An 18,318-nucleotide genomic window follows, 5' to 3' on the forward strand; every position below is an offset into this window, starting at 1 on the left:
ACAGTTTTGCTCAGGTTTGTGAGTGCATTCAGCTGCAACGGCAAGGAAATCATTGGCTAAACCATCCACTGTCGAATTCGCCTCACTGGCAGTCTTGTGGGTGCAGTTTGCTTTGTGTTTAGAAATGTTGCTCTTGTGGCAATGCTCCTTGGCAATGTTACATGTGGCACAAAAGTAATCAGTTGCTCTGATTCACATGTACCTGCTTCGTTATTTCTGCTGTCTTGGTCAATGCCTCAGCATTTGCTGATCTAAGTCCATGATTCTTTTACAGCCTCAGGAACATCAAGAAATGAGCAATTGAAGCGAGTTAAGATCATAATCTAAAGTGACTCAGAAATGCATTGGATGATTAAAATTTAAAGCCTTCCTGAGTTGATTTGCATTGTAGTGTCCAACTCTTCCACTTCCCAATCAATGCTGGCTAAAGCCAGATGAATTTAATATGTTGATATGTTGCATACCTCCTATTTCCTGAATTTAGATTGGATTTGGTAAAGACGTGAAAGTGTAACACCTTCCTACTCGCTGTGAAAGCTGCACGGTGCAGGGTAACTCAAATCAGGAAAGGGTAGAAATAAACTTCAAAAGAATTGTTACCTTCACTAAATATCAAAAATATATGTTCCGTAACAGTAAACAAAATCGTGTTATCTGTTTCATAGGGTTCGTGTTACTCTTGATCATCAGTTTCTGCACTATATCTTTCCCTATCAGTTCCTTGACTCTCCAGAATGGGAATCTCTGCGGCCTAATGAAGAAGGCAATTTTCAAGTAATTCAATATTTTTTCATTTGTCTAATGCTTAAAGTGAATTGCCAAGCTAATAACCTATGTTATAGCCATATAATGAAATTCATGATCTGTTTTCATGAATATATTTAAAAAACGTATGTCTGTCTGCACTCCCTGTCAACTTTTCATTGGTGGGCATAACAAATTTACATAGGCGGCAGTTTTCATTATAAATGAGGGAGTAGGAGTTTATAATGGAAATGTAAAAGTAAGGACACAATATACAAATGTAATACTGGGACTAAGGAATGTTTGTCTGCTTACATTATACGCCGCTTGTATAATCCTGTTCCACCCGAAGAATCCTTTGTGCAACACCATGGAGGTCAAATAGTATATGACTGAAAGTATTGTGTAGAGTGCACAAATCCTTCCATATTTATCCCTTCTTGTGTTAAACAAAATCATGTGCAACTAAGAGGGTGAGCACAACTGTTAAAAACTAGCTTTCAGAAGTTATCCAAGGGGACAACATTGTTCTTAATCTCTATATTACAAGGATTGATAGTACATGGTGCAGATGACATCATAAATCAAGGAAATAGTGTTTATGCAATTTTTGTGTCAGAATGCATGTTAGAATCAGGGAGCAGTGCCAGGATGCAGTGCCAAGGTAGTGTCCAGGTAAGCCCCCCCCCCCCCCCCAAAGGGGGTATACTTACCTTGGTGCCCCATCACTGGCGAGGGGCGGGGAAAATTGGGACATGAGATCTCACCGGCGAGAATCTCCTTTTCCGACTCTCGTGATATTTTGGCCCTATGTCGCCATTCTTGGTGACAGTGAACGGGGGTGCAAAATCACTCCCAATGTCTTCTAACTGCAGCATATATCTAGCCAAGCTCTCCCGGTTAGCTCAAAGAATTTTGATTTGAATGGGAGGGAGGAACAAGTCAAATTAAGACCATAAGAGCATAAGAAATAGGAGCAAGAGGAGACCAAACGGCCCATCAAGCCTGCTCTGCCATTCAATATGATCATGGCTGATTTTGGGTTCCTCTCCACTTTTTTGCCAGCTCCCTGTGTCCCTTGATTCCCTGAGAGACCAAATATCTTTTTATCTCAGTCTTTAATATATTCAGTGATGGTGTATCCATGTCCCTCTGGGGTAGAGAATTCCAAAGAGTCACAACCTTTTCATTGAAGACATTTTCCCTCATCTCATTTCTAAATGATCAACCGCTTATCCTAAAACTGTGCCCCGATGTTCTGGATTCTCCAGCCAAATATCTATCCTGTCAAGCCCCTTCAGAATCTTGAACGTTTTAATGAGATCATTTTATATTCTTCGAAACTCCAGGGAATATACACCCAATTTACTCAGCCTCTCATCTTCGGATAACCCTGTAATTCCATGTTCCAATCTTGTGATTGTATATCCTTCCTTAAGTATGGAGACCCAAATTGCATACAGCATTCCAGGTGTGGTTTCACCAAAGGCCCAATATAATTGCAGCAAGTCTTGTTTATCCTGTACTCCAATTCCCTTGCAATAAAGACCAACATTCTGTCTGCTTTCCTCATTGCTTGCTGTACCCGCATGCTAACCTTTTGTGTTCCTTGCATGAGAACACCCAAGTCTCTCTGAACATCAATATTTACAAGTTTAATGTATTTTTTAAAATATTCTGCTTTTCTATTCTTACGCCAAAGTGAATAACCTCACATTTCCCTAGCATATACTTCATCTCCTACCTTATTGCCTGCTCATTTAACCTGTCTATATCTCTTATCAGCCTCTTTGCATCTTCCTCACAGCTTGTATTGCCACCTAGCTGTTTCGAGTCAGCAAACACAGATACATTACTCTCTGCCTCTTAGTCTATGTCATTAATATAGATTGTAAATAGTCAAGGCCCTAGCACCAATCACTGCGACACTCCACTAGTCACAACCTATCAACTTGATTCTGTCTCACTTATCCCTACTCTCTTCTTCCTGTCCATTAACCAAGCCTTGATCATTCTAATATATTTTCCCAATCCTTCTTGTGTATTTGCCTTTTGTGTGACACATATCAAATACTTTTTGGGAAGCAAAGTATATTACACCTACTGGTCCCCTTTATCTACCCTACTAGTTACATCCTCAAAAAACTCTAATAAATTTGCCAAATAAGGTTTCCCTTTCATAAAATCATGTTGACTTGTTTTAATTATACTATACTTTTCTAAGTGCAATGATCCTATTGAAAGTTTTGTCACTGATGTTGTGCTCTTAAACATGACAAATAACTGTATTGGGGAATGTTTCTTTTGGACTTGATATCATCATCAAGCTTTCAGGAGGCAGGTATAATGTGGGTCAGATGTAACATGGAACTCTGCTTACAATGCTCTGAGGGTATGACATGAGGCATGGTAGTGTTCTATTACTAGACTGGTAATCCAGAGGGCATCTGATGGTTGTGAAAGATTCTATATCAGTGCAAGTCTTTTTAAAGTTTTGTCAGGTTGGAATCCCAATATCATCCTGCCCTCTTCTGGGTTTCAACCAGGTGAGTTTGAAAGAGGGTGGGACGCACTTTCGAAATAGTCAGAAACTTAATTAGATTATGCAAACAGGAAATTAATTGCCCTTTAACCCTGCATTCTTACTTTAATAAACAAAGGGCATATTTCTTCAGCTACTTGTCAAGGCCAACCGTGAGAATAACAATAGCGAATGCTTCTTCAGTGAAATGGACAGGCTGGGAAATCTTTTATCAGTGAAACTGAAGAGCTGTAGTAATGGCCAGGTGAGGGGCTACTGCTCATAGGATGACTTTTCAGAGGGTTCTTTCATTGACTGAAAGGCGATTGCCAACTTCTTTGAAGCCACTCCGCTTGTTCTGCATGTCACACACCTTCAACTGCTTTTCCCTGCTGCCAGCCTTCATAATGGCATGGGAGTAGATTACACAGCTCCAGCATTCATATCTGATGAAGAACAAGAACAACAGCATCAACACCAGCAGTGCCTTCTCCTCACCACAAGCCACTCCAGAGGAGAGAGGGGATTGACACTGAGATCCAGCTCCCAGTGGCAAAACCTCAACACAGAGTTTACAGACAGATGATCAGCTCTCTCGACATTTCTAAGTATAAGTGCCTCAGGAGCTGAGCTTTCATGGCAGGTTGCTGCTGACATCACAGCCTCCTGGAACAAGACCTACTTCCTAGTAGGTCAGATGGACATGCATTGTCAGTAGCTGTTAAAGTATCTGCTATTGGAGCCCCCCCCCCCCCCCTCCAAAGTCTCTGTATCTCTAAGGTTGTATGCTCTCTTCCCTTGAAGGGATAAAAAGCAGAGAGTTATCATTGTAGATAGCAACTGAAAGACAACATTTTTGGAGGGTGACTATGTGACATGGCAGCGAGAGGGCAAAGGATGAGGATGAGTGTATGAGTTGACTACTCAGTTGAGGATGTGAGTTGCCTGGAGAGAGAGGAGTGAGTGTGGTTAAACTCCTTAGGTGGGATTTTCCAGCCCCGCCCACTGGCAGGATCTTCCTGTCCCACTGAAGTCAACAGGGATTTAAATGGATCGCGGCATCTGCTGCAGGAAAACCTGACGCGGTGGGGCCTGAAAGCCTTGCCACTTGTTTACAGATCCCTCCATGGGCTTGAGCCTCCTCCACCTCCCTTCCTTATCTCTGTAATCTCCTCCAGCCCCACAACCTCCTGAGACATTTGCGCTCAGCTAATGAGTATTCAATGGCTCCACCTTGAGTTGCCGGGGCTCTAAGCTCTGGAATTCCCTCCCTACACATCTCCATCTCATTTTCCTCCTTTAAGGCTTCTTCAAACTCACTGCTCACACCAAGCTTTTGTTCAGCTGATCTGATATCTCCTTATCTAGTTTGGTGTCATATTTTGGTTTATAATTCTCTTGTGAAGTGCCTTGGAGCAATTTATTATTTAGGACACTATATAGGTATAAGTTGTTGTTGTTTGGTGTTGACCCGAGGAGTGCTGTGCAGGAGGAGGTTGCGGACCTTCTTAGTGCTTTGCCTCCGGGTTGGAGACATAGTCATAGAGAGACATCGAGTTTTTGCAGCACAGGAAGCGGCTCTTCGGCCCATCGAACCATACTTCTGCTGCCCGACTTCCTCGGTCACTTCCATGCACATCTGCTTGGTTGCGGAGATTGTCCTCTTCTTCCTGTCTTTGGGAAAGATCATCTTAATGCCTGTTCCTCAGATCCTGCAGCATGACCTCCAGGAGGGGGAGAGAAGGAGAGAGATCTGGGGCACAGCCTTCCCAGGTCACCTCTCCATTCTTGAAGTTCATGCAGCCTTGAAATCTAAGTCCAACTGAATCTTTCAGACAGACGCCAGGGTCTCTTTAATAAGAAATTCCTCCTTTGACTGTTCCAGCATGTCATCCCACTCACCCTCTATGATGGGCTGGGGAACCTGGAGGCTGGATGATAATGCTATGGGTCAGTTATCGCAAAGCGTGCTGTAGCTGACTTTTTGGCAGAAACTATAGAATCTCGACAGTGCAGAAAGAGGCCATTCAGCCCATTGAGTCTGAAAGAGCACAACATCCAGGTCCACTCTCCCACCCATCCCGCAACCCCACCTAACCTGTACATTCCCGGACACTAATGGGCAATTTTTTTATCATGGCCAATCCACCTAACCTTCACATCTTTGGACTGTGGGAGGAAACCTGAGTACCCGGAGGAAACCCACGCACACACGGGGAGAACATGCAAACTCTACACAGACAGTGACCCAAGGCCAGAATTGAACTCAGGTTTCTGGCGCTGTGATGCAGCAGTGCTAATCACTGTGCCACCATGCCAGTTGTGTTAGTATAATGTTGATAGACTAATAAATGGGGTAAACATTCTATTTGTTAATTCAATTCATGTGACAGTGATAAATAAAGAACTAGGAGAAAAATGGTAAATTTTTCCAATTAGAAGTATTTAACCAATGATCTCAAAGTTTTGTGGACATTCTTTCTTCCACCAATAATAATTTATGGTCACAACAAAAAAAAAACTTCCTTTAGCAGACCTGAACCCCTATGAACATAAACCCTATTGCAAGCTGTGAGGAAGATAATGTATCATGGGATTAACACCTACTCCTTAACTGCAGTATATTGTGCTGGAATCCTCAGAGGCTGTCCACCATGCTCTCCAATCTAATTACAAAGTTTGTTAATACTACAAACTGACTAAAACTGACAGATATATTTACAAGTAAGATGGCACTTCAGATAGATTCTCTGATGGACAATACATGGAGCCCTGTCAACCCATCCTTGGTTGAGACAGTAAGAAAAAGGTAACAGGTGATCACAAAACGTTTCCTTGATTTCAACAATACGTTTGGACCGATTGGCATGAAATGGTTTGGTTAACATATAAACTACTTTAAATCATCCATAATTTGAATGTTCATAAAGCAAAAGCAGATGTTAGAAATCCAATAGCATGCCCGTGTAGAGTTTGCACATTCTCCCCGTGTCTGCATGGGTCTCATCCCCACAACCGAAAAGATGTGCAGGGTAGGTGGATTGGCTATGCTAAATTGCCCCTTAATTGGAAAAAAAAGAATTGGGAACTTTAAATTTAAAAAAAAGAAATCCATAACCAGTTCTGACTAAAGGTGTTCGACCTGAAACATTAGCCTTACATTTATCTATTGGCAGATACTTGGCAAAATTCTCCATCTCGCGAACCATGATCGGCAGAGAATCGGGCAGCCAGTCAAAATCGAGGTCCTCCACTGGTGCCGATTCAGGCACTTATGCTCCGGTCCCTTGCAGGTGGCGACAGCGAGGCTCGCGCCCTGTGCCGGCAGCAGCATGCAAAATCGGCATTTGCTTGCATTTAAATGTGCCGGGTTGAATACAATATGCTCCGCCCTTCCTCAATGCTCCGCTCCTCTCAGGCAGAAGTCTCACGGGCCTGAATTACTACATGTATTTACAAATGTGGACTGGGCGCCATGGCTGCGGAGGGGAAGCACGAGGCTAAAAAAAACACTGAAAAGCCATTGAAAACTATTGGGTTTGCTGGGGATGGCTGCCCGGGCTGGGGGCCAGTGGGTAGTGACTTGGTGCCAAGTCCATGGACCTGGGGTGTCGCCCTCGGCTTCTAGGTGGCCTGGCTCTGACTGCCATTGCTGCAGTCTGTCTTTTAAATGCACCCTTTTGGTGCTACTTACAGGCTCCTGGCTGCTGAGTACTGCCTGTGTCCTTTAAATACTCAGAAGGCCTCTGGTAGTCTGCGAGCCCACCCATGCCATCCCTCTGGACATCCTCATGCCCGAGCTGTATCATCAAGAGCCAAGCTCAATAAGGAGCCCACCAGTTGTTGGTACTCCTCAGAAGCGCTGCCCCATTGCAGAAGAAGCAGGGGATCAGCAGAGCTCATCCCAACCAGAGGACACCTGCATTGCGGCTTACGGACCCCCCTGGTTCTCTGTCCTCTCAGGACTCACCAATGACGCCCACCCCTCTGGATCACCAGCCGTCTCCTCCTGGGGAGACTGGCAGCGCTGACGGCCTCTGCCACCACTGCCAAGGTGCCTGGGCAGCACTGCCAGCCAGTATGGACACTGCCAGGGTTCCAAGTGGGCACTGCCAAGGTGCCAAGCTGGCATTTTTTGCGTGCAGGCAATCGGGCCAGTGTTGCCCAGCGTGGGTATTGGGGGGTGCATGTCCTCTCCTAGTGCGTTTCGGCTGGGGGAGACGTCGGGGATTGTTTCGGGAACCTCGGAGATCGGGACTCCATTTAAAGATGGCGTCCCAATCTCTCACTACAATGGAGAGTTTTGACGATCGGAGTTCCGCAATGTAAAAAACAGGGCTATGCACAGCCTTGGCCGTGCGTTCCCTGTTCAGGCTCCTTATTCAATGCGAGTTGCCGGGAAAGACATGGCTGGGGGGGGGAGCGGCATGGTAGCTTAGTGGTTAGCACTATTGCTTCACAGTCCCAGGGATCCAGGTTTGATTCCCAGCTTGGGTCACTGTTTGTGCGGAGTCTGTACGTTCTCCCTGTATCTGTGTGGGTTTCCTCCGGGTGCTCCGGATTCCTCCCACAAGTCTCGAAAGACGTCCTTGTTAGATGAATTGGACATTCTGAATTCTTCCTCAATGTACCGCACACAGGCGCCAGAGTGAGGCGACTAGTGGATTTTCACAGTAACTTAATTGCAGTGTAAATGTAAGCCTATTTGTGACACTAATAAAGATTATTTTAAACGTGCTTGCCAGGGGAGAATCACACCCTTTGTCTCCCAAATAAAGAATTTTGCCCACTGACTGTATTTCCAACGATTTCTCTTCTTATTTTAGTAATTTGTGTAAATAAAGTCTACTGGGGCTTTAGCCCAGATAATCTAACTGGAGTACTTTTGCTATGGATACAATTAACTTCATTTTAAGGTACAGGTACTACCTTGTCACATAAAGCTTGCAAAAATTGGATCTTATCTGCTAAAGAAAATCTGTATGTGGCCACTTTCTCTTTCCAATCTGAACACATAAGGACCAATTTTATGAAAGCACATTCTCAACAGGAAACTTTGCTAGCTGGGAGTGCATATTGGGAAATCTTGGGCATGTTTCCCCTGATTTTCTGGACATTAGTTGGCAAGGCTCACTGATAGATGCATGAATTTGTGCGGATATTGCTATAGAAAATAAATAATTGTTGGCTCTGTTAAAATAACGTGCTTGACTACAGACTGAGTGCAAGCAAATTATTTTCATTTGATAATACTGAGAATTTGTTTCTGTTATATTTATGTTACTGAACACCTCAATCTGTTTTTCAGGTGACCCTGACAGCTGAAACAGAGTGTTGCTATGTGACTTGGAAGAGAAGAAAGCTATATTTGCTCTTGGCTAAACATCATTATATTGCACGCCTTTTCTCTGTTATGCTTGGAAATGACATTGCAGATAAACTTTACTCCCTTATTGACAAGCTCTATTGCAGGGGTGGGGTCCGCTATGACATCCGTCTACCCAGCCTTTACCATGTGTTAGCACCCCCCGTCGAAGCTGAGAAGGAGAAGATTGCAGAGAGTCCCCATCATGTTCCTCAGAGTTCATTTAAGCCTCAGGAGTCTCCCTTTAAAAAACCATGGCCAGACAGCAACGACCTGATTGGTGAGGATTCCACCAGCCTTGTTTTGGAGGACTTTGCAGATATGACTGGATCATTTATGGAATATACCAGTGAAAGGGAGTACATGAAATAGTGGTCCAGTAAATGTGATAAAACCCTGTCACTGTCCATTCATGTGTAAGTACACTGCTGCTTCAAAGCTTACAACTGCACCTAATAAAACTAACTTGGCTACCTGATTCAGCTGGGCCACAGTGGCAGTATGTGGTAAGTGGAAAAGCTATCCTTGTGCAGTTGGGGAGTTGTGCTTGCATTGAGGTACATTGTTAAATTAGATAAAAAATAGGTTTCCTTTAACACACTATGTTACTCCTGCTCTCGTAGTGTCTAATACTAGCCCACTAAATATGGAGATACATTATATGGAATTTAAGAAATTCTGTCCTCCAAAGGACCAAAACAAAGAATCGTCCTCACTATGTGTAAACATGATTGTTTTATGAAGCTTTTTCCCCATTAATAAGGAAAGTTCCTCAGCTTTGTAACACATTTAATTATTTTTTAAAACCGGATTCTGAATCTCCATCCTACTGCCAAGCTAACTAATTTTTGTTTGAGCTTATCTTCTGATGTTATGCTGCATTTGCTGTTACTCAGGTATGAGCTTTTCTTTGATCACTAACCTTGCATATTGCAGCTGCAATAATACTTTCACAATTTTTAGAAACAAACTCTACAGACAGTGGGGCTGATTTTCTTTCAGTTGTGTCAGTCTGCAGCAGTTCATAGAATGTGAGGATCAATCAACCTGCAGCCCAATGGTGCATTAAGTGGCTGACTGATGAATAGTTTGCCAGCCAAAGCAATTTCATAATTTTTCCTGTAAAATCCAGGATGTCACTTGTTTGCACACATGTAGCTCCAAATGTTCCTTTTTCCTACACATAATAGTGGAATATTCATTATTAATTAAAAAAATTTTTTTTAGAGCACCCAATTATTTTTTTTCAATTAAGGGGCAATTTAGCGTGGCCAATCCACCTAGCCTACACATCTTTGCCTTGTGGGGGATGAGACCCACACAGACACGGGGAGAATGTGCAAACTCCACACGGACAGTGACCTGGTGCCGGGAATGAACCCGGGCCCTCAGTGCGTGAGGCAGCAGTGCTAACCACTGCTTCACTGTGCCGCCCCAAATAGTGGGATATTCATAAATCAAAATGGTTATCAGTCAATGTGTCAGTTAATCCGTCGTGAGCATTGACGGAGAACTTTGCAAGTAAATGCTCACTTCCTTGGCAACTGTCATAATGCCTTAATTTTAAAGTTGCCCATTATTCCCTTTTCATTTGACCTGTAAAGAAAAAAGGAAAATTAGCTTTAAAGAGACTAAATATACTCTTGGATTAATTTTTGATAACCTCATTCCCTCTGACCTCTACATGTGAGAAAGACAAACAAGCAACAAGTGGAAAAATCATCACCTCCAAGTTCTCATCCAAGCTATACATCATCCTGACTTGGACATATATTATTATTCCTTCATTATGACAGGTTAGGAATTTCTGGATACTATCCCAAACACCATCAGAGGATCACCACTATCATAAGATCCACAAAGAAGACTTGTAATCACTTTCTCTGGGCACCAAAGGATTAACAATAAAGGCAACCTGTCATTATTGCTCACACCCCGACAGTAACTCTAAAAAAGTGGGCTGTAGATGAAAGGAGGCTTTGCTGAAGGAATTGATGGTGGGATATTGAGAATCTGGGAAAGGCAGAGTGCAGCCAAATAAACAATGGTGGATAGTTAGCCAGTGTAAGGATTGATAGTAATGAGTAGCTCACACCTCTAATAGTCTCTGCACTGTATAACTACAAACTCACAGTGCAATCTCCTACCAATCAGGTCACTGAACATTTCACATTGAACTAAGATTTTCTGTACTGTACTGCTGGCAACAACAGTATCAGTGACTTCTTGTCAAGTCTCCTTTATCCCAGCTAACATTGGAGTAAAGAGGATATTCCGTCTCCACAGTCAGTGCTGCTGCAAGGTTTCTCTATCCTTTCCCTTAAAACATGAGCTGCTGCTGTTGCCTATTTTTCTTAAATTCCCCTTACGGCCATCGCAGGGACATTTTTATCTCCCAGTGTTGGAGTGCTGAAGGTAAAGCGTGTATCATGCTTAGCACACAACTGGAATGGATTCAGCAACTCTCATGTCACAAAATTGTTTGAGCAGCACTGGTCCCTAGTGCTGCTTTGTGATAAAACCTTCTAGTCTAGCCCACTAGGTAAGTTAGCCTTTGAACCAGTTCAGGTAAAGTTCTAGACAAAGAGTGGCCAATTTCTGCAAAGGTTTGCTACAAGGCTGTCTCTCACCAGTAGTTTTGAAAGTATAAAGCACTGGACCAAATTTCCTCTGATCCTGCTCATCTGGCAGAGGTTCAGCAGAGTAGAATGTCCATCTTCCTGTTGCTTGTGCCCTTGAACTCGATACACTTTACAGCAGGAAGTCAGTTTCAATGTTGTGATTGGGTGCTTGAGACAATGAGGTGCCTACCTTAACTAGGGATAGGTGGAAAATTGCTGAAACATTGGTGAAGCCCTGGAAATAGCCACACATTGAAAAAACACCTCCTGGCTCTACTGATTTAACTCAAACAATCAATTGCTCCATGAATTATGTCACACAATGTAGTTCCCTCATTTGTATGGCATCATAATAAGCCAAAAGGAACAATGATGAGTAGTTACCTGGCGAAAACAATGTGCAAGGTTACAGGGATAAGGCAGGGGTTGGGACTAGGTAGAATGCTGTATCAGAGAGCCAGTGCAGACTCGATGGGCCTAATGGCCTCCTTGTAAATATTCTGTGATTCTGAGATTAGGAATATATATGCTAGTTTTCTTCCTACATGTAGAATATAGTGACATGGTGTACGGATAGCCTTGTAGGTAGGTAAAGGCATTGTACCACAAAACCATACAGACCCAGATTCCATGTCTGCTGCACAAATGCAATGGAAAAACTGTAAACTCATATGGTGTGATTTTGATATGTTCTTCACACAATCTTCTTGCAAGTTTGATGTAGTCAGGTCCTGGAGTTTTGCCACGACATTAATGGACCAAAATTAGGTTGGAGGGGATGGGGAGATGGGGGAAGTAATTAGGGTCTCCTCAGTATCATCACCAAGTATCATCTGCTGGTGCTCCAACTGTACTTGGTACTAATGCACCATGGGTATACATTGCAATTAATTTTAACATAGTAAAAAAAAAATCAACATTTCATAAAATCATAGAATCCCTAAAGTGCAGAAGGAGGCCATTGGCCCATCGAGTCTGCAAGCTCATAATATGCATGCTCTAAATTTGTCGCTCCAGAAATTACCTACCCCTAGTTGGAGGTCGGGGATAATGTTCAGCGGTCAGAAGGATGTGGCTCAAGTCTCACTTTAGATAATGCCAGATAATCAGGACGTGGCAATATTATCTGGAGGAAGTTCGCATTTTTTGCCCACAGAAGCATTCAGAACTGCTCAGTTAGCCAAAAAATGCTGAGGTCAACATAAGGCACTGTATAAATCTTATTTCTTTCTCAGAAGTGTAGTTTGTATTTAACTGCTTCCCAAGGAATTGGGCAAATTGAGAAAAGACTATAGAAACTGCCATACTAACTGTCCCTGCTAACATTGGGGGAATGCTCAATGGGCCAAAAATCTTCACATTCCACACTGGTAGTCATATTCTACTCTGAAAGATCAGCCCGGAACTTCCTGAAAGGAAAGATTTATTATAGTTTCATAATATGCAGTTATTGTTCCATTTTTAATCCTATCCAATATTTGCACATCTGTAATGCATCTAAAAATATGTTAAGTGCACAATTTTTCTTTAAGTGGGAGATGACAGTTCTGGGAAACTAAATAATTTCTAAATTTCACGTATCTACAGCAATGCTTGAACATGGATCAGATGCAATATAAATTGTACATATATAACTCTAACCTAATTCAAGGTAAATGCAAATAAGCACTCCTTACTGCACCAAGGTGACTTTTTCATTTTCTGTATTTAACCATTGGTGACTGACACATTAGCCAAATATGAATAACAGATTAATACAAAATTGGTGTTGTATTTGATAGCAGGCTATTGCTGTGGACTTATTTCCATAACGGAATGGGCTTCATTTGTCTTGTCTTCATTGTGCTCATTCTGATACATCAAATTTGCCTTCTTGCACCACCAAGTTCCCCTCAAGCTGTTCCTGATGTAATGCATGGAAAATCTGCTGCTGTTCCATGGCTGACCTCTGTTCTCTATTTGCCATTTTAGCACCTTCAATTATGGGCAGTTCTTCAAGGCTCGAGGAAACACCTCCAGATAATTGTGAATTATACTTCATCGTAAACAGCAATGGAACGTCCCTAAAATTTAACTTTAATTTTAATAGTGAGCTTTTGTAGGACAGTTTATTAAAATATTAATTTATGATTCATATAATACCTTTCAGTTAATTATAGTTGAAACTCAGGTGAAATTGATGGAGGTTACTTTGGTAAACACTATTGTGACCTTTGCGAATGGGATTGCATTTGACAGTAAATAAAAGTCACCTGCACTTGATGTTTACAATACAGGGTTGCTAGTCCAATATGGAGAAGGAATAGAAAGGGAAGAAGGTTCAAGTCGAAAAGTTGCATGTCAATTGAGTGCAGATGCTGACGTTTGAATGAGTTTCGGGACTTCTCAGCCCAACCACAATATCAAGCATTTAGCCTCAGGAGAGAAGGAATAAAAATCACATTCTGCAAGAAGTACAAAGTCCGTGTCAGCTGATTATAGTGGCATGAAACAAGGAAAAGTTGTGGCCTTGATGCTAAGTTTCTATATAAAACTGGCCATTTACGGCAGGTAGGAAAAAATATTGAGAAGAGAGAACATGATTTAATATCAGTAAGAGAGTTCCTCGTTATTACTACACTAAACTGATGATAGATAGAATTGGGTTCAACTCTGGTCCTTCAATTTTTTATTGTAGCTCAGTCTATTATACATGAAAGAAAATTCCAGGTTTGATCTAGATATTGGTAAGGTAAATTCTATTTAGATAATGTGGAGCCTGTGCAGATAATGTTCATAGTGAAGCTTTTGTGATTGATCTGATGTGATACTGTACATGTTACTGTACAGTTAAGTACAGCATTTCTTATTGATAAATAACACTAGTTCTGTGTTTACTGCGGGTGTAAGCTTACATCATACTAAATTATCAAATTTTAATCCATATGTTTACAAGAATGTGGATTTACATCTAGTTGCGCCAGTAATTGGGGGGGGGGGGGGGGGGGGTGGGTTCCCCATATGGAGAAGGGAGAAATACACTAATGAAAGTGGTCTCACACTAAATATAACCCTTAAAGAACATCTTATATTTTACATATTCTGTTTTTATTTGCTTCATTATATGTAGAACAGCATCAGTTAGAATGTTTAAAATATATGTGGTTGCATAGACGTGCACAATGAAAAGAGCTATTGCTAGTGGTAGGATGTAATTTATATTCTCTCTGTGATATTACAGGATCAGACAGCCAAAATACATTTTCAAAATTCTAATATGTATTTTCTCAGAACACCACTCACTGATCTAAGGCCAGGACCAGTGTAATAGTCCTGTGTTGCACACCATTACACATTTGTCTGGAACTGTTGCTGCATGTGTATGGTCACCTTTTGTTTCTACTAAGTTCCACATCTGTCTTTCTTGTTCTCCCTGAATATCACAATTGGAACACTTGTTTCTCTCACAACAATAATGCAAGGTGGTTCTTCATTATATGGATTTCTGAAACTGGGAAGGAATGTTTATAACATGATGACTAATGTTTATCATTAACTTAGGGGTAACAATAATCCGTGGAAGGTACTGTCATTGTACTACAAAACGCAACAAAATGCTGAGGTTAAAAATAATATATCTATCAACATGGTATATGTTAGTAATGTAAACTTCAAATCCTGTAACAACCTCTCCTGTGCTTGCAGTAAAAATAGTTAGACATAATTTACTTCAGGTCATTTTAAACATGTCATTATTCCTATTCAGATGAAAGTAAGTTACTGATGTAAAAAATATAATATAACAAAATACAGTGCCAGAAATTTCAGCTCAGTTTGATTCTCATAGAGTAACTTGGTTGCGTTAGTCTTTTCTTCAGAAATGTCGCCTTTGCCCAGAGGTTTTATCAGTTGGGAAACAGATAAAAAGGTACTTTCTCTCCATAGAAACTTGTGTGAACATGTATATCAACTTACTCTTGTCCTATTTTAATTGAATACATTTCTACTGTGTTCTTTTCTGCAGATGTAAACAATTTTCGGAGTGGCATTCGTAAGGAGTATGCCCCATTGGCTCCCACTCAGACACCAGAACTCTGAGTACCACTACTGGAAAAAGAATGCAGCATGGGGAAACAGAAAACAAGTACTATTTAAACTTCCAATGAATACCAAAAAATTGAACAAAAAATAGTCTTGTTTAGTAACACGCTCCTACATATTATTCCAATGTGGCTTCTCTGCTTTCCAAAATAAATAATCTCTGTATTACCAGCAGGTTGATATGATTCATCATCACCAGTACAGTGGCTTACAGTATTTGTAGGGTTAATAGAACAAGTATGAATGAGCATGTCACCATTGAATCACAAATTTATTAACTTTTATTAATCATTTGAGACAAAGTAAATAAAAATCATTAATAGTGCAATATTGTATGAAAAGGTGATCGCAAATTGTCAAAAAGTGAGATTAGAAAGGGCACCTGGGTGACCTCGGGCTGGCATGGACAAGATGGCCCGAATGGCTTCCTGTGCTGTAACTTTTCTATGATTCTATGCTTCTGTAAGCAACATGGTACTCCAGAGAAAAACAGAAAGAAATTTGTTTCACTAGTAAGAAAGAAGGGTAGAAATGAAAGGTTACATTGTAACAAGGTGTCCAAAGATGTGCAGGTTAGGTGGATTGGCCATGCTAAATTAGTGTCCAAAATTGCCCTTAGTATTGGGTGGGGTTACTGGGTTATGGGGAGAGGGTAGAGGTGTGGGCTTGGGTAGGGTGCTCTTTCCAAGAGCCGGTGCAGACTCGATGGGCCGAATGGCCTCCTTCTGCACTGTAAATTATATGATAAGGTGTGACTGTGCCATGAATTAAGTATGGCACTGCATTATTGCCAAAAATAAGTCATTAGGAACATAGGAATTGTTAGATGTAAGAAGACCATCTAGCTTGCCTTCTATCATCCTGGTAATCATCCAATATAATAATGTCTTTAGAATATTTTATTTTAATAGATATAATAATTCTGCAAAAGTTAAATTAGTACAGGTTTGACAGTTTGTGCAATGTTGGAAGTCATCTGCATAAGTTAATATTGTATTTCTTTGGAGCTAATCTGAATTGAGCAACAATACTGATTTCAAATAAAGACATCATTCCTAGAACTCAAAGCTGTCGTTATTAAATTGAAATATGGATTAATAAACAGAATAAGCACCTACATGTGCTAAATATGTACGCTCATATATAATTTTCTATTTCACTCAAGTGACAAAGCAATTTAATTGCAATGAAACACTGACATCAAGATAAATGTTCAAACCTGAATTCATTAACAACATGCAGGTAGTATTGGTATTAAAGTAATTATAATGGTAAAAAACCTCAGAAATAATTTTATCCCTGTCATGTATGTATAAATTGTTATATATTGTATTTTATATCTGTTGCAGTAATGTTTTTAAAAGCCTGGGTTGAGGTATATATTTGTTGCAGTAATATTATTAAAGAACCCAGGTTAAGGTACCCAAACTGTACATCTGCGAAAGCGGTGATTAAGAAGTCATAAAAGAGTGAGGTAATTATTGATTTTAATCACTTACTTTGTTACTGATAAAGAGCTAATGGAATTGTGTTTTGATTTCTGGAGTTTCCCTGGAGTGTAGATAATTTATGGGGGTGTGGTGTTTTGTCCTAACTAAGCAGATCATGGAACTTAGTGGGATGATGTAATTAATGGGAGGAGCCAAGTTTGCCCCTAGTTTGGTAGTCTACTAGAATATTTGCCCAGTTTGGCAGTCTACTAGAATATTTTAAGTTGACCAGCAGTTTGCCACAGGATTTGACTCTGACAAGACAGAAGTATTCTGGATCTGCTTTTGAAAGGAACTCTCTCCAAAGGTTTCTACATGGCTAAGCAATACCCTGTTTTGTTAACTGTATTTATAAGTGGCATTTAAACTGTACCATGTTGTTTAATTGGAGTTAGTAGCAGGGAAAGATGGGAAGTTCAAATTTTCCTTTTGTTTAATAACTGTTTAACTGATAATAGTAAAGCTATTCTTTGATGTTCATGTGGTGAATTATGTGTTTAAATTAAAGTTTGTTTTAACATAAAAGATACCTATTGTCAGAGACATCACTCCTGGGCTGAAGTCCTTTCCTCACAGTTTTACAAATTAAAAAATATTGTTTTGGGTGCTCGTCCGGTATCCTAATAAATTTGGGGGTCTGATCCAGCATCCTAACATCCCACCATGGGACCTCTGACTTTAACTATGAATGCCTGCTTATTTTCTCCTTTCTATTCCTGACTTACTACCGGGATATACTTATCCTAATAATTGCTGTGTATTGAAGCCTATGTAACTTGAGCTTTCCCTGCGACTATTTACATGTGTATCTTGGCCCCTGCTCTGGATCCAAGCCCATCACTTCTATTTCCACATAAGTTGTTTTTAAAAATGCTTTTCTTTACCTCTCCAAGACTCCTCTCTTCTGTAGTCCTGCCTCTATTATTTCTACACTCTTGAGGGTTCTCTGCCCTTTCAAATTCCACCCCAATCCTCAAACCTCTTAAGTCTCCCGCCACTATCCCAAGCATGACTCCTTTTGAGATAAGCCACAGCTTCCCTCTGTCTCTCTCTTGCCATCCTTTGAAGGGCCTATTGAGGCACTTATCACTGCCTCCTCACAAACAGAAACTCCAAAAGCCCCATCCTACTCTCTACCAACCTTCTCGCCCAACATCTTCCCCTGCCAATGCCTCCCTATTTAACTCACCCCTCCCTCCTGACCCTGTAGATACTGCCAGGGGATTAGCTATCACTGCCCTTTGCTGCACCTTCCCCCAGAATGTCCATTCACTTGTGCTATCCATAACCTCATTGTGGATGATTGCATGATATGTTGACCTTAAGGGAAACCTAGCTGAGGGGTCTTGGCATCCCCCCCCACCTCCCCCAAGTGAAGCCTCCCCAACCGGTTGTATCTCTCAAAATTGTTGCAGTGGTGGTGTAGCAGTTACCACCAAATCACACCTTGGTCTCTCTTCCTCCTCCTCTGGCACATTCTCCTCCTTTGAGCATCTC

General features: G+C 41.2%; 1 protein-coding gene across 4 annotated transcripts in view; it reads left to right on the forward strand.

Annotated features, from left to right (window-relative positions):
• Positions 1 to 18,318, forward strand: part of popdc2 (popeye domain cAMP effector 2) — a 32,737-nt gene that overhangs the window by 3,116 nt on the left and 11,303 nt on the right. Inside the window, exons 2-4 of one of the 4 annotated variants that reach the window (XR_011948656.1) lie at positions 666 to 774; positions 8,574 to 9,136; positions 15,255 to 16,392. Coding sequence is in view for 3 of the 4 variants with exons in the window: in XM_072513700.1 (XP_072369801.1) it covers positions 666 to 774; positions 8,574 to 9,002 (538 nt within the window). In the remaining variant the exon portion in view is untranslated. Of the gene's footprint in view, positions 1 to 665; positions 775 to 8,573; positions 9,137 to 15,254; positions 16,393 to 18,318 lie in introns of those variants that run through there. The other 3 variants (XM_072513702.1, XM_072513700.1, XM_072513701.1) reach the window with 3 other exon arrangements.

Source organism: Scyliorhinus torazame, chromosome 8 (assembly GCF_047496885.1).
Source record: "Scyliorhinus torazame isolate Kashiwa2021f chromosome 8, sScyTor2.1, whole genome shotgun sequence".
Taxonomy (NCBI): Eukaryota; Metazoa; Chordata; class Chondrichthyes; order Carcharhiniformes; family Scyliorhinidae; genus Scyliorhinus; species Scyliorhinus torazame.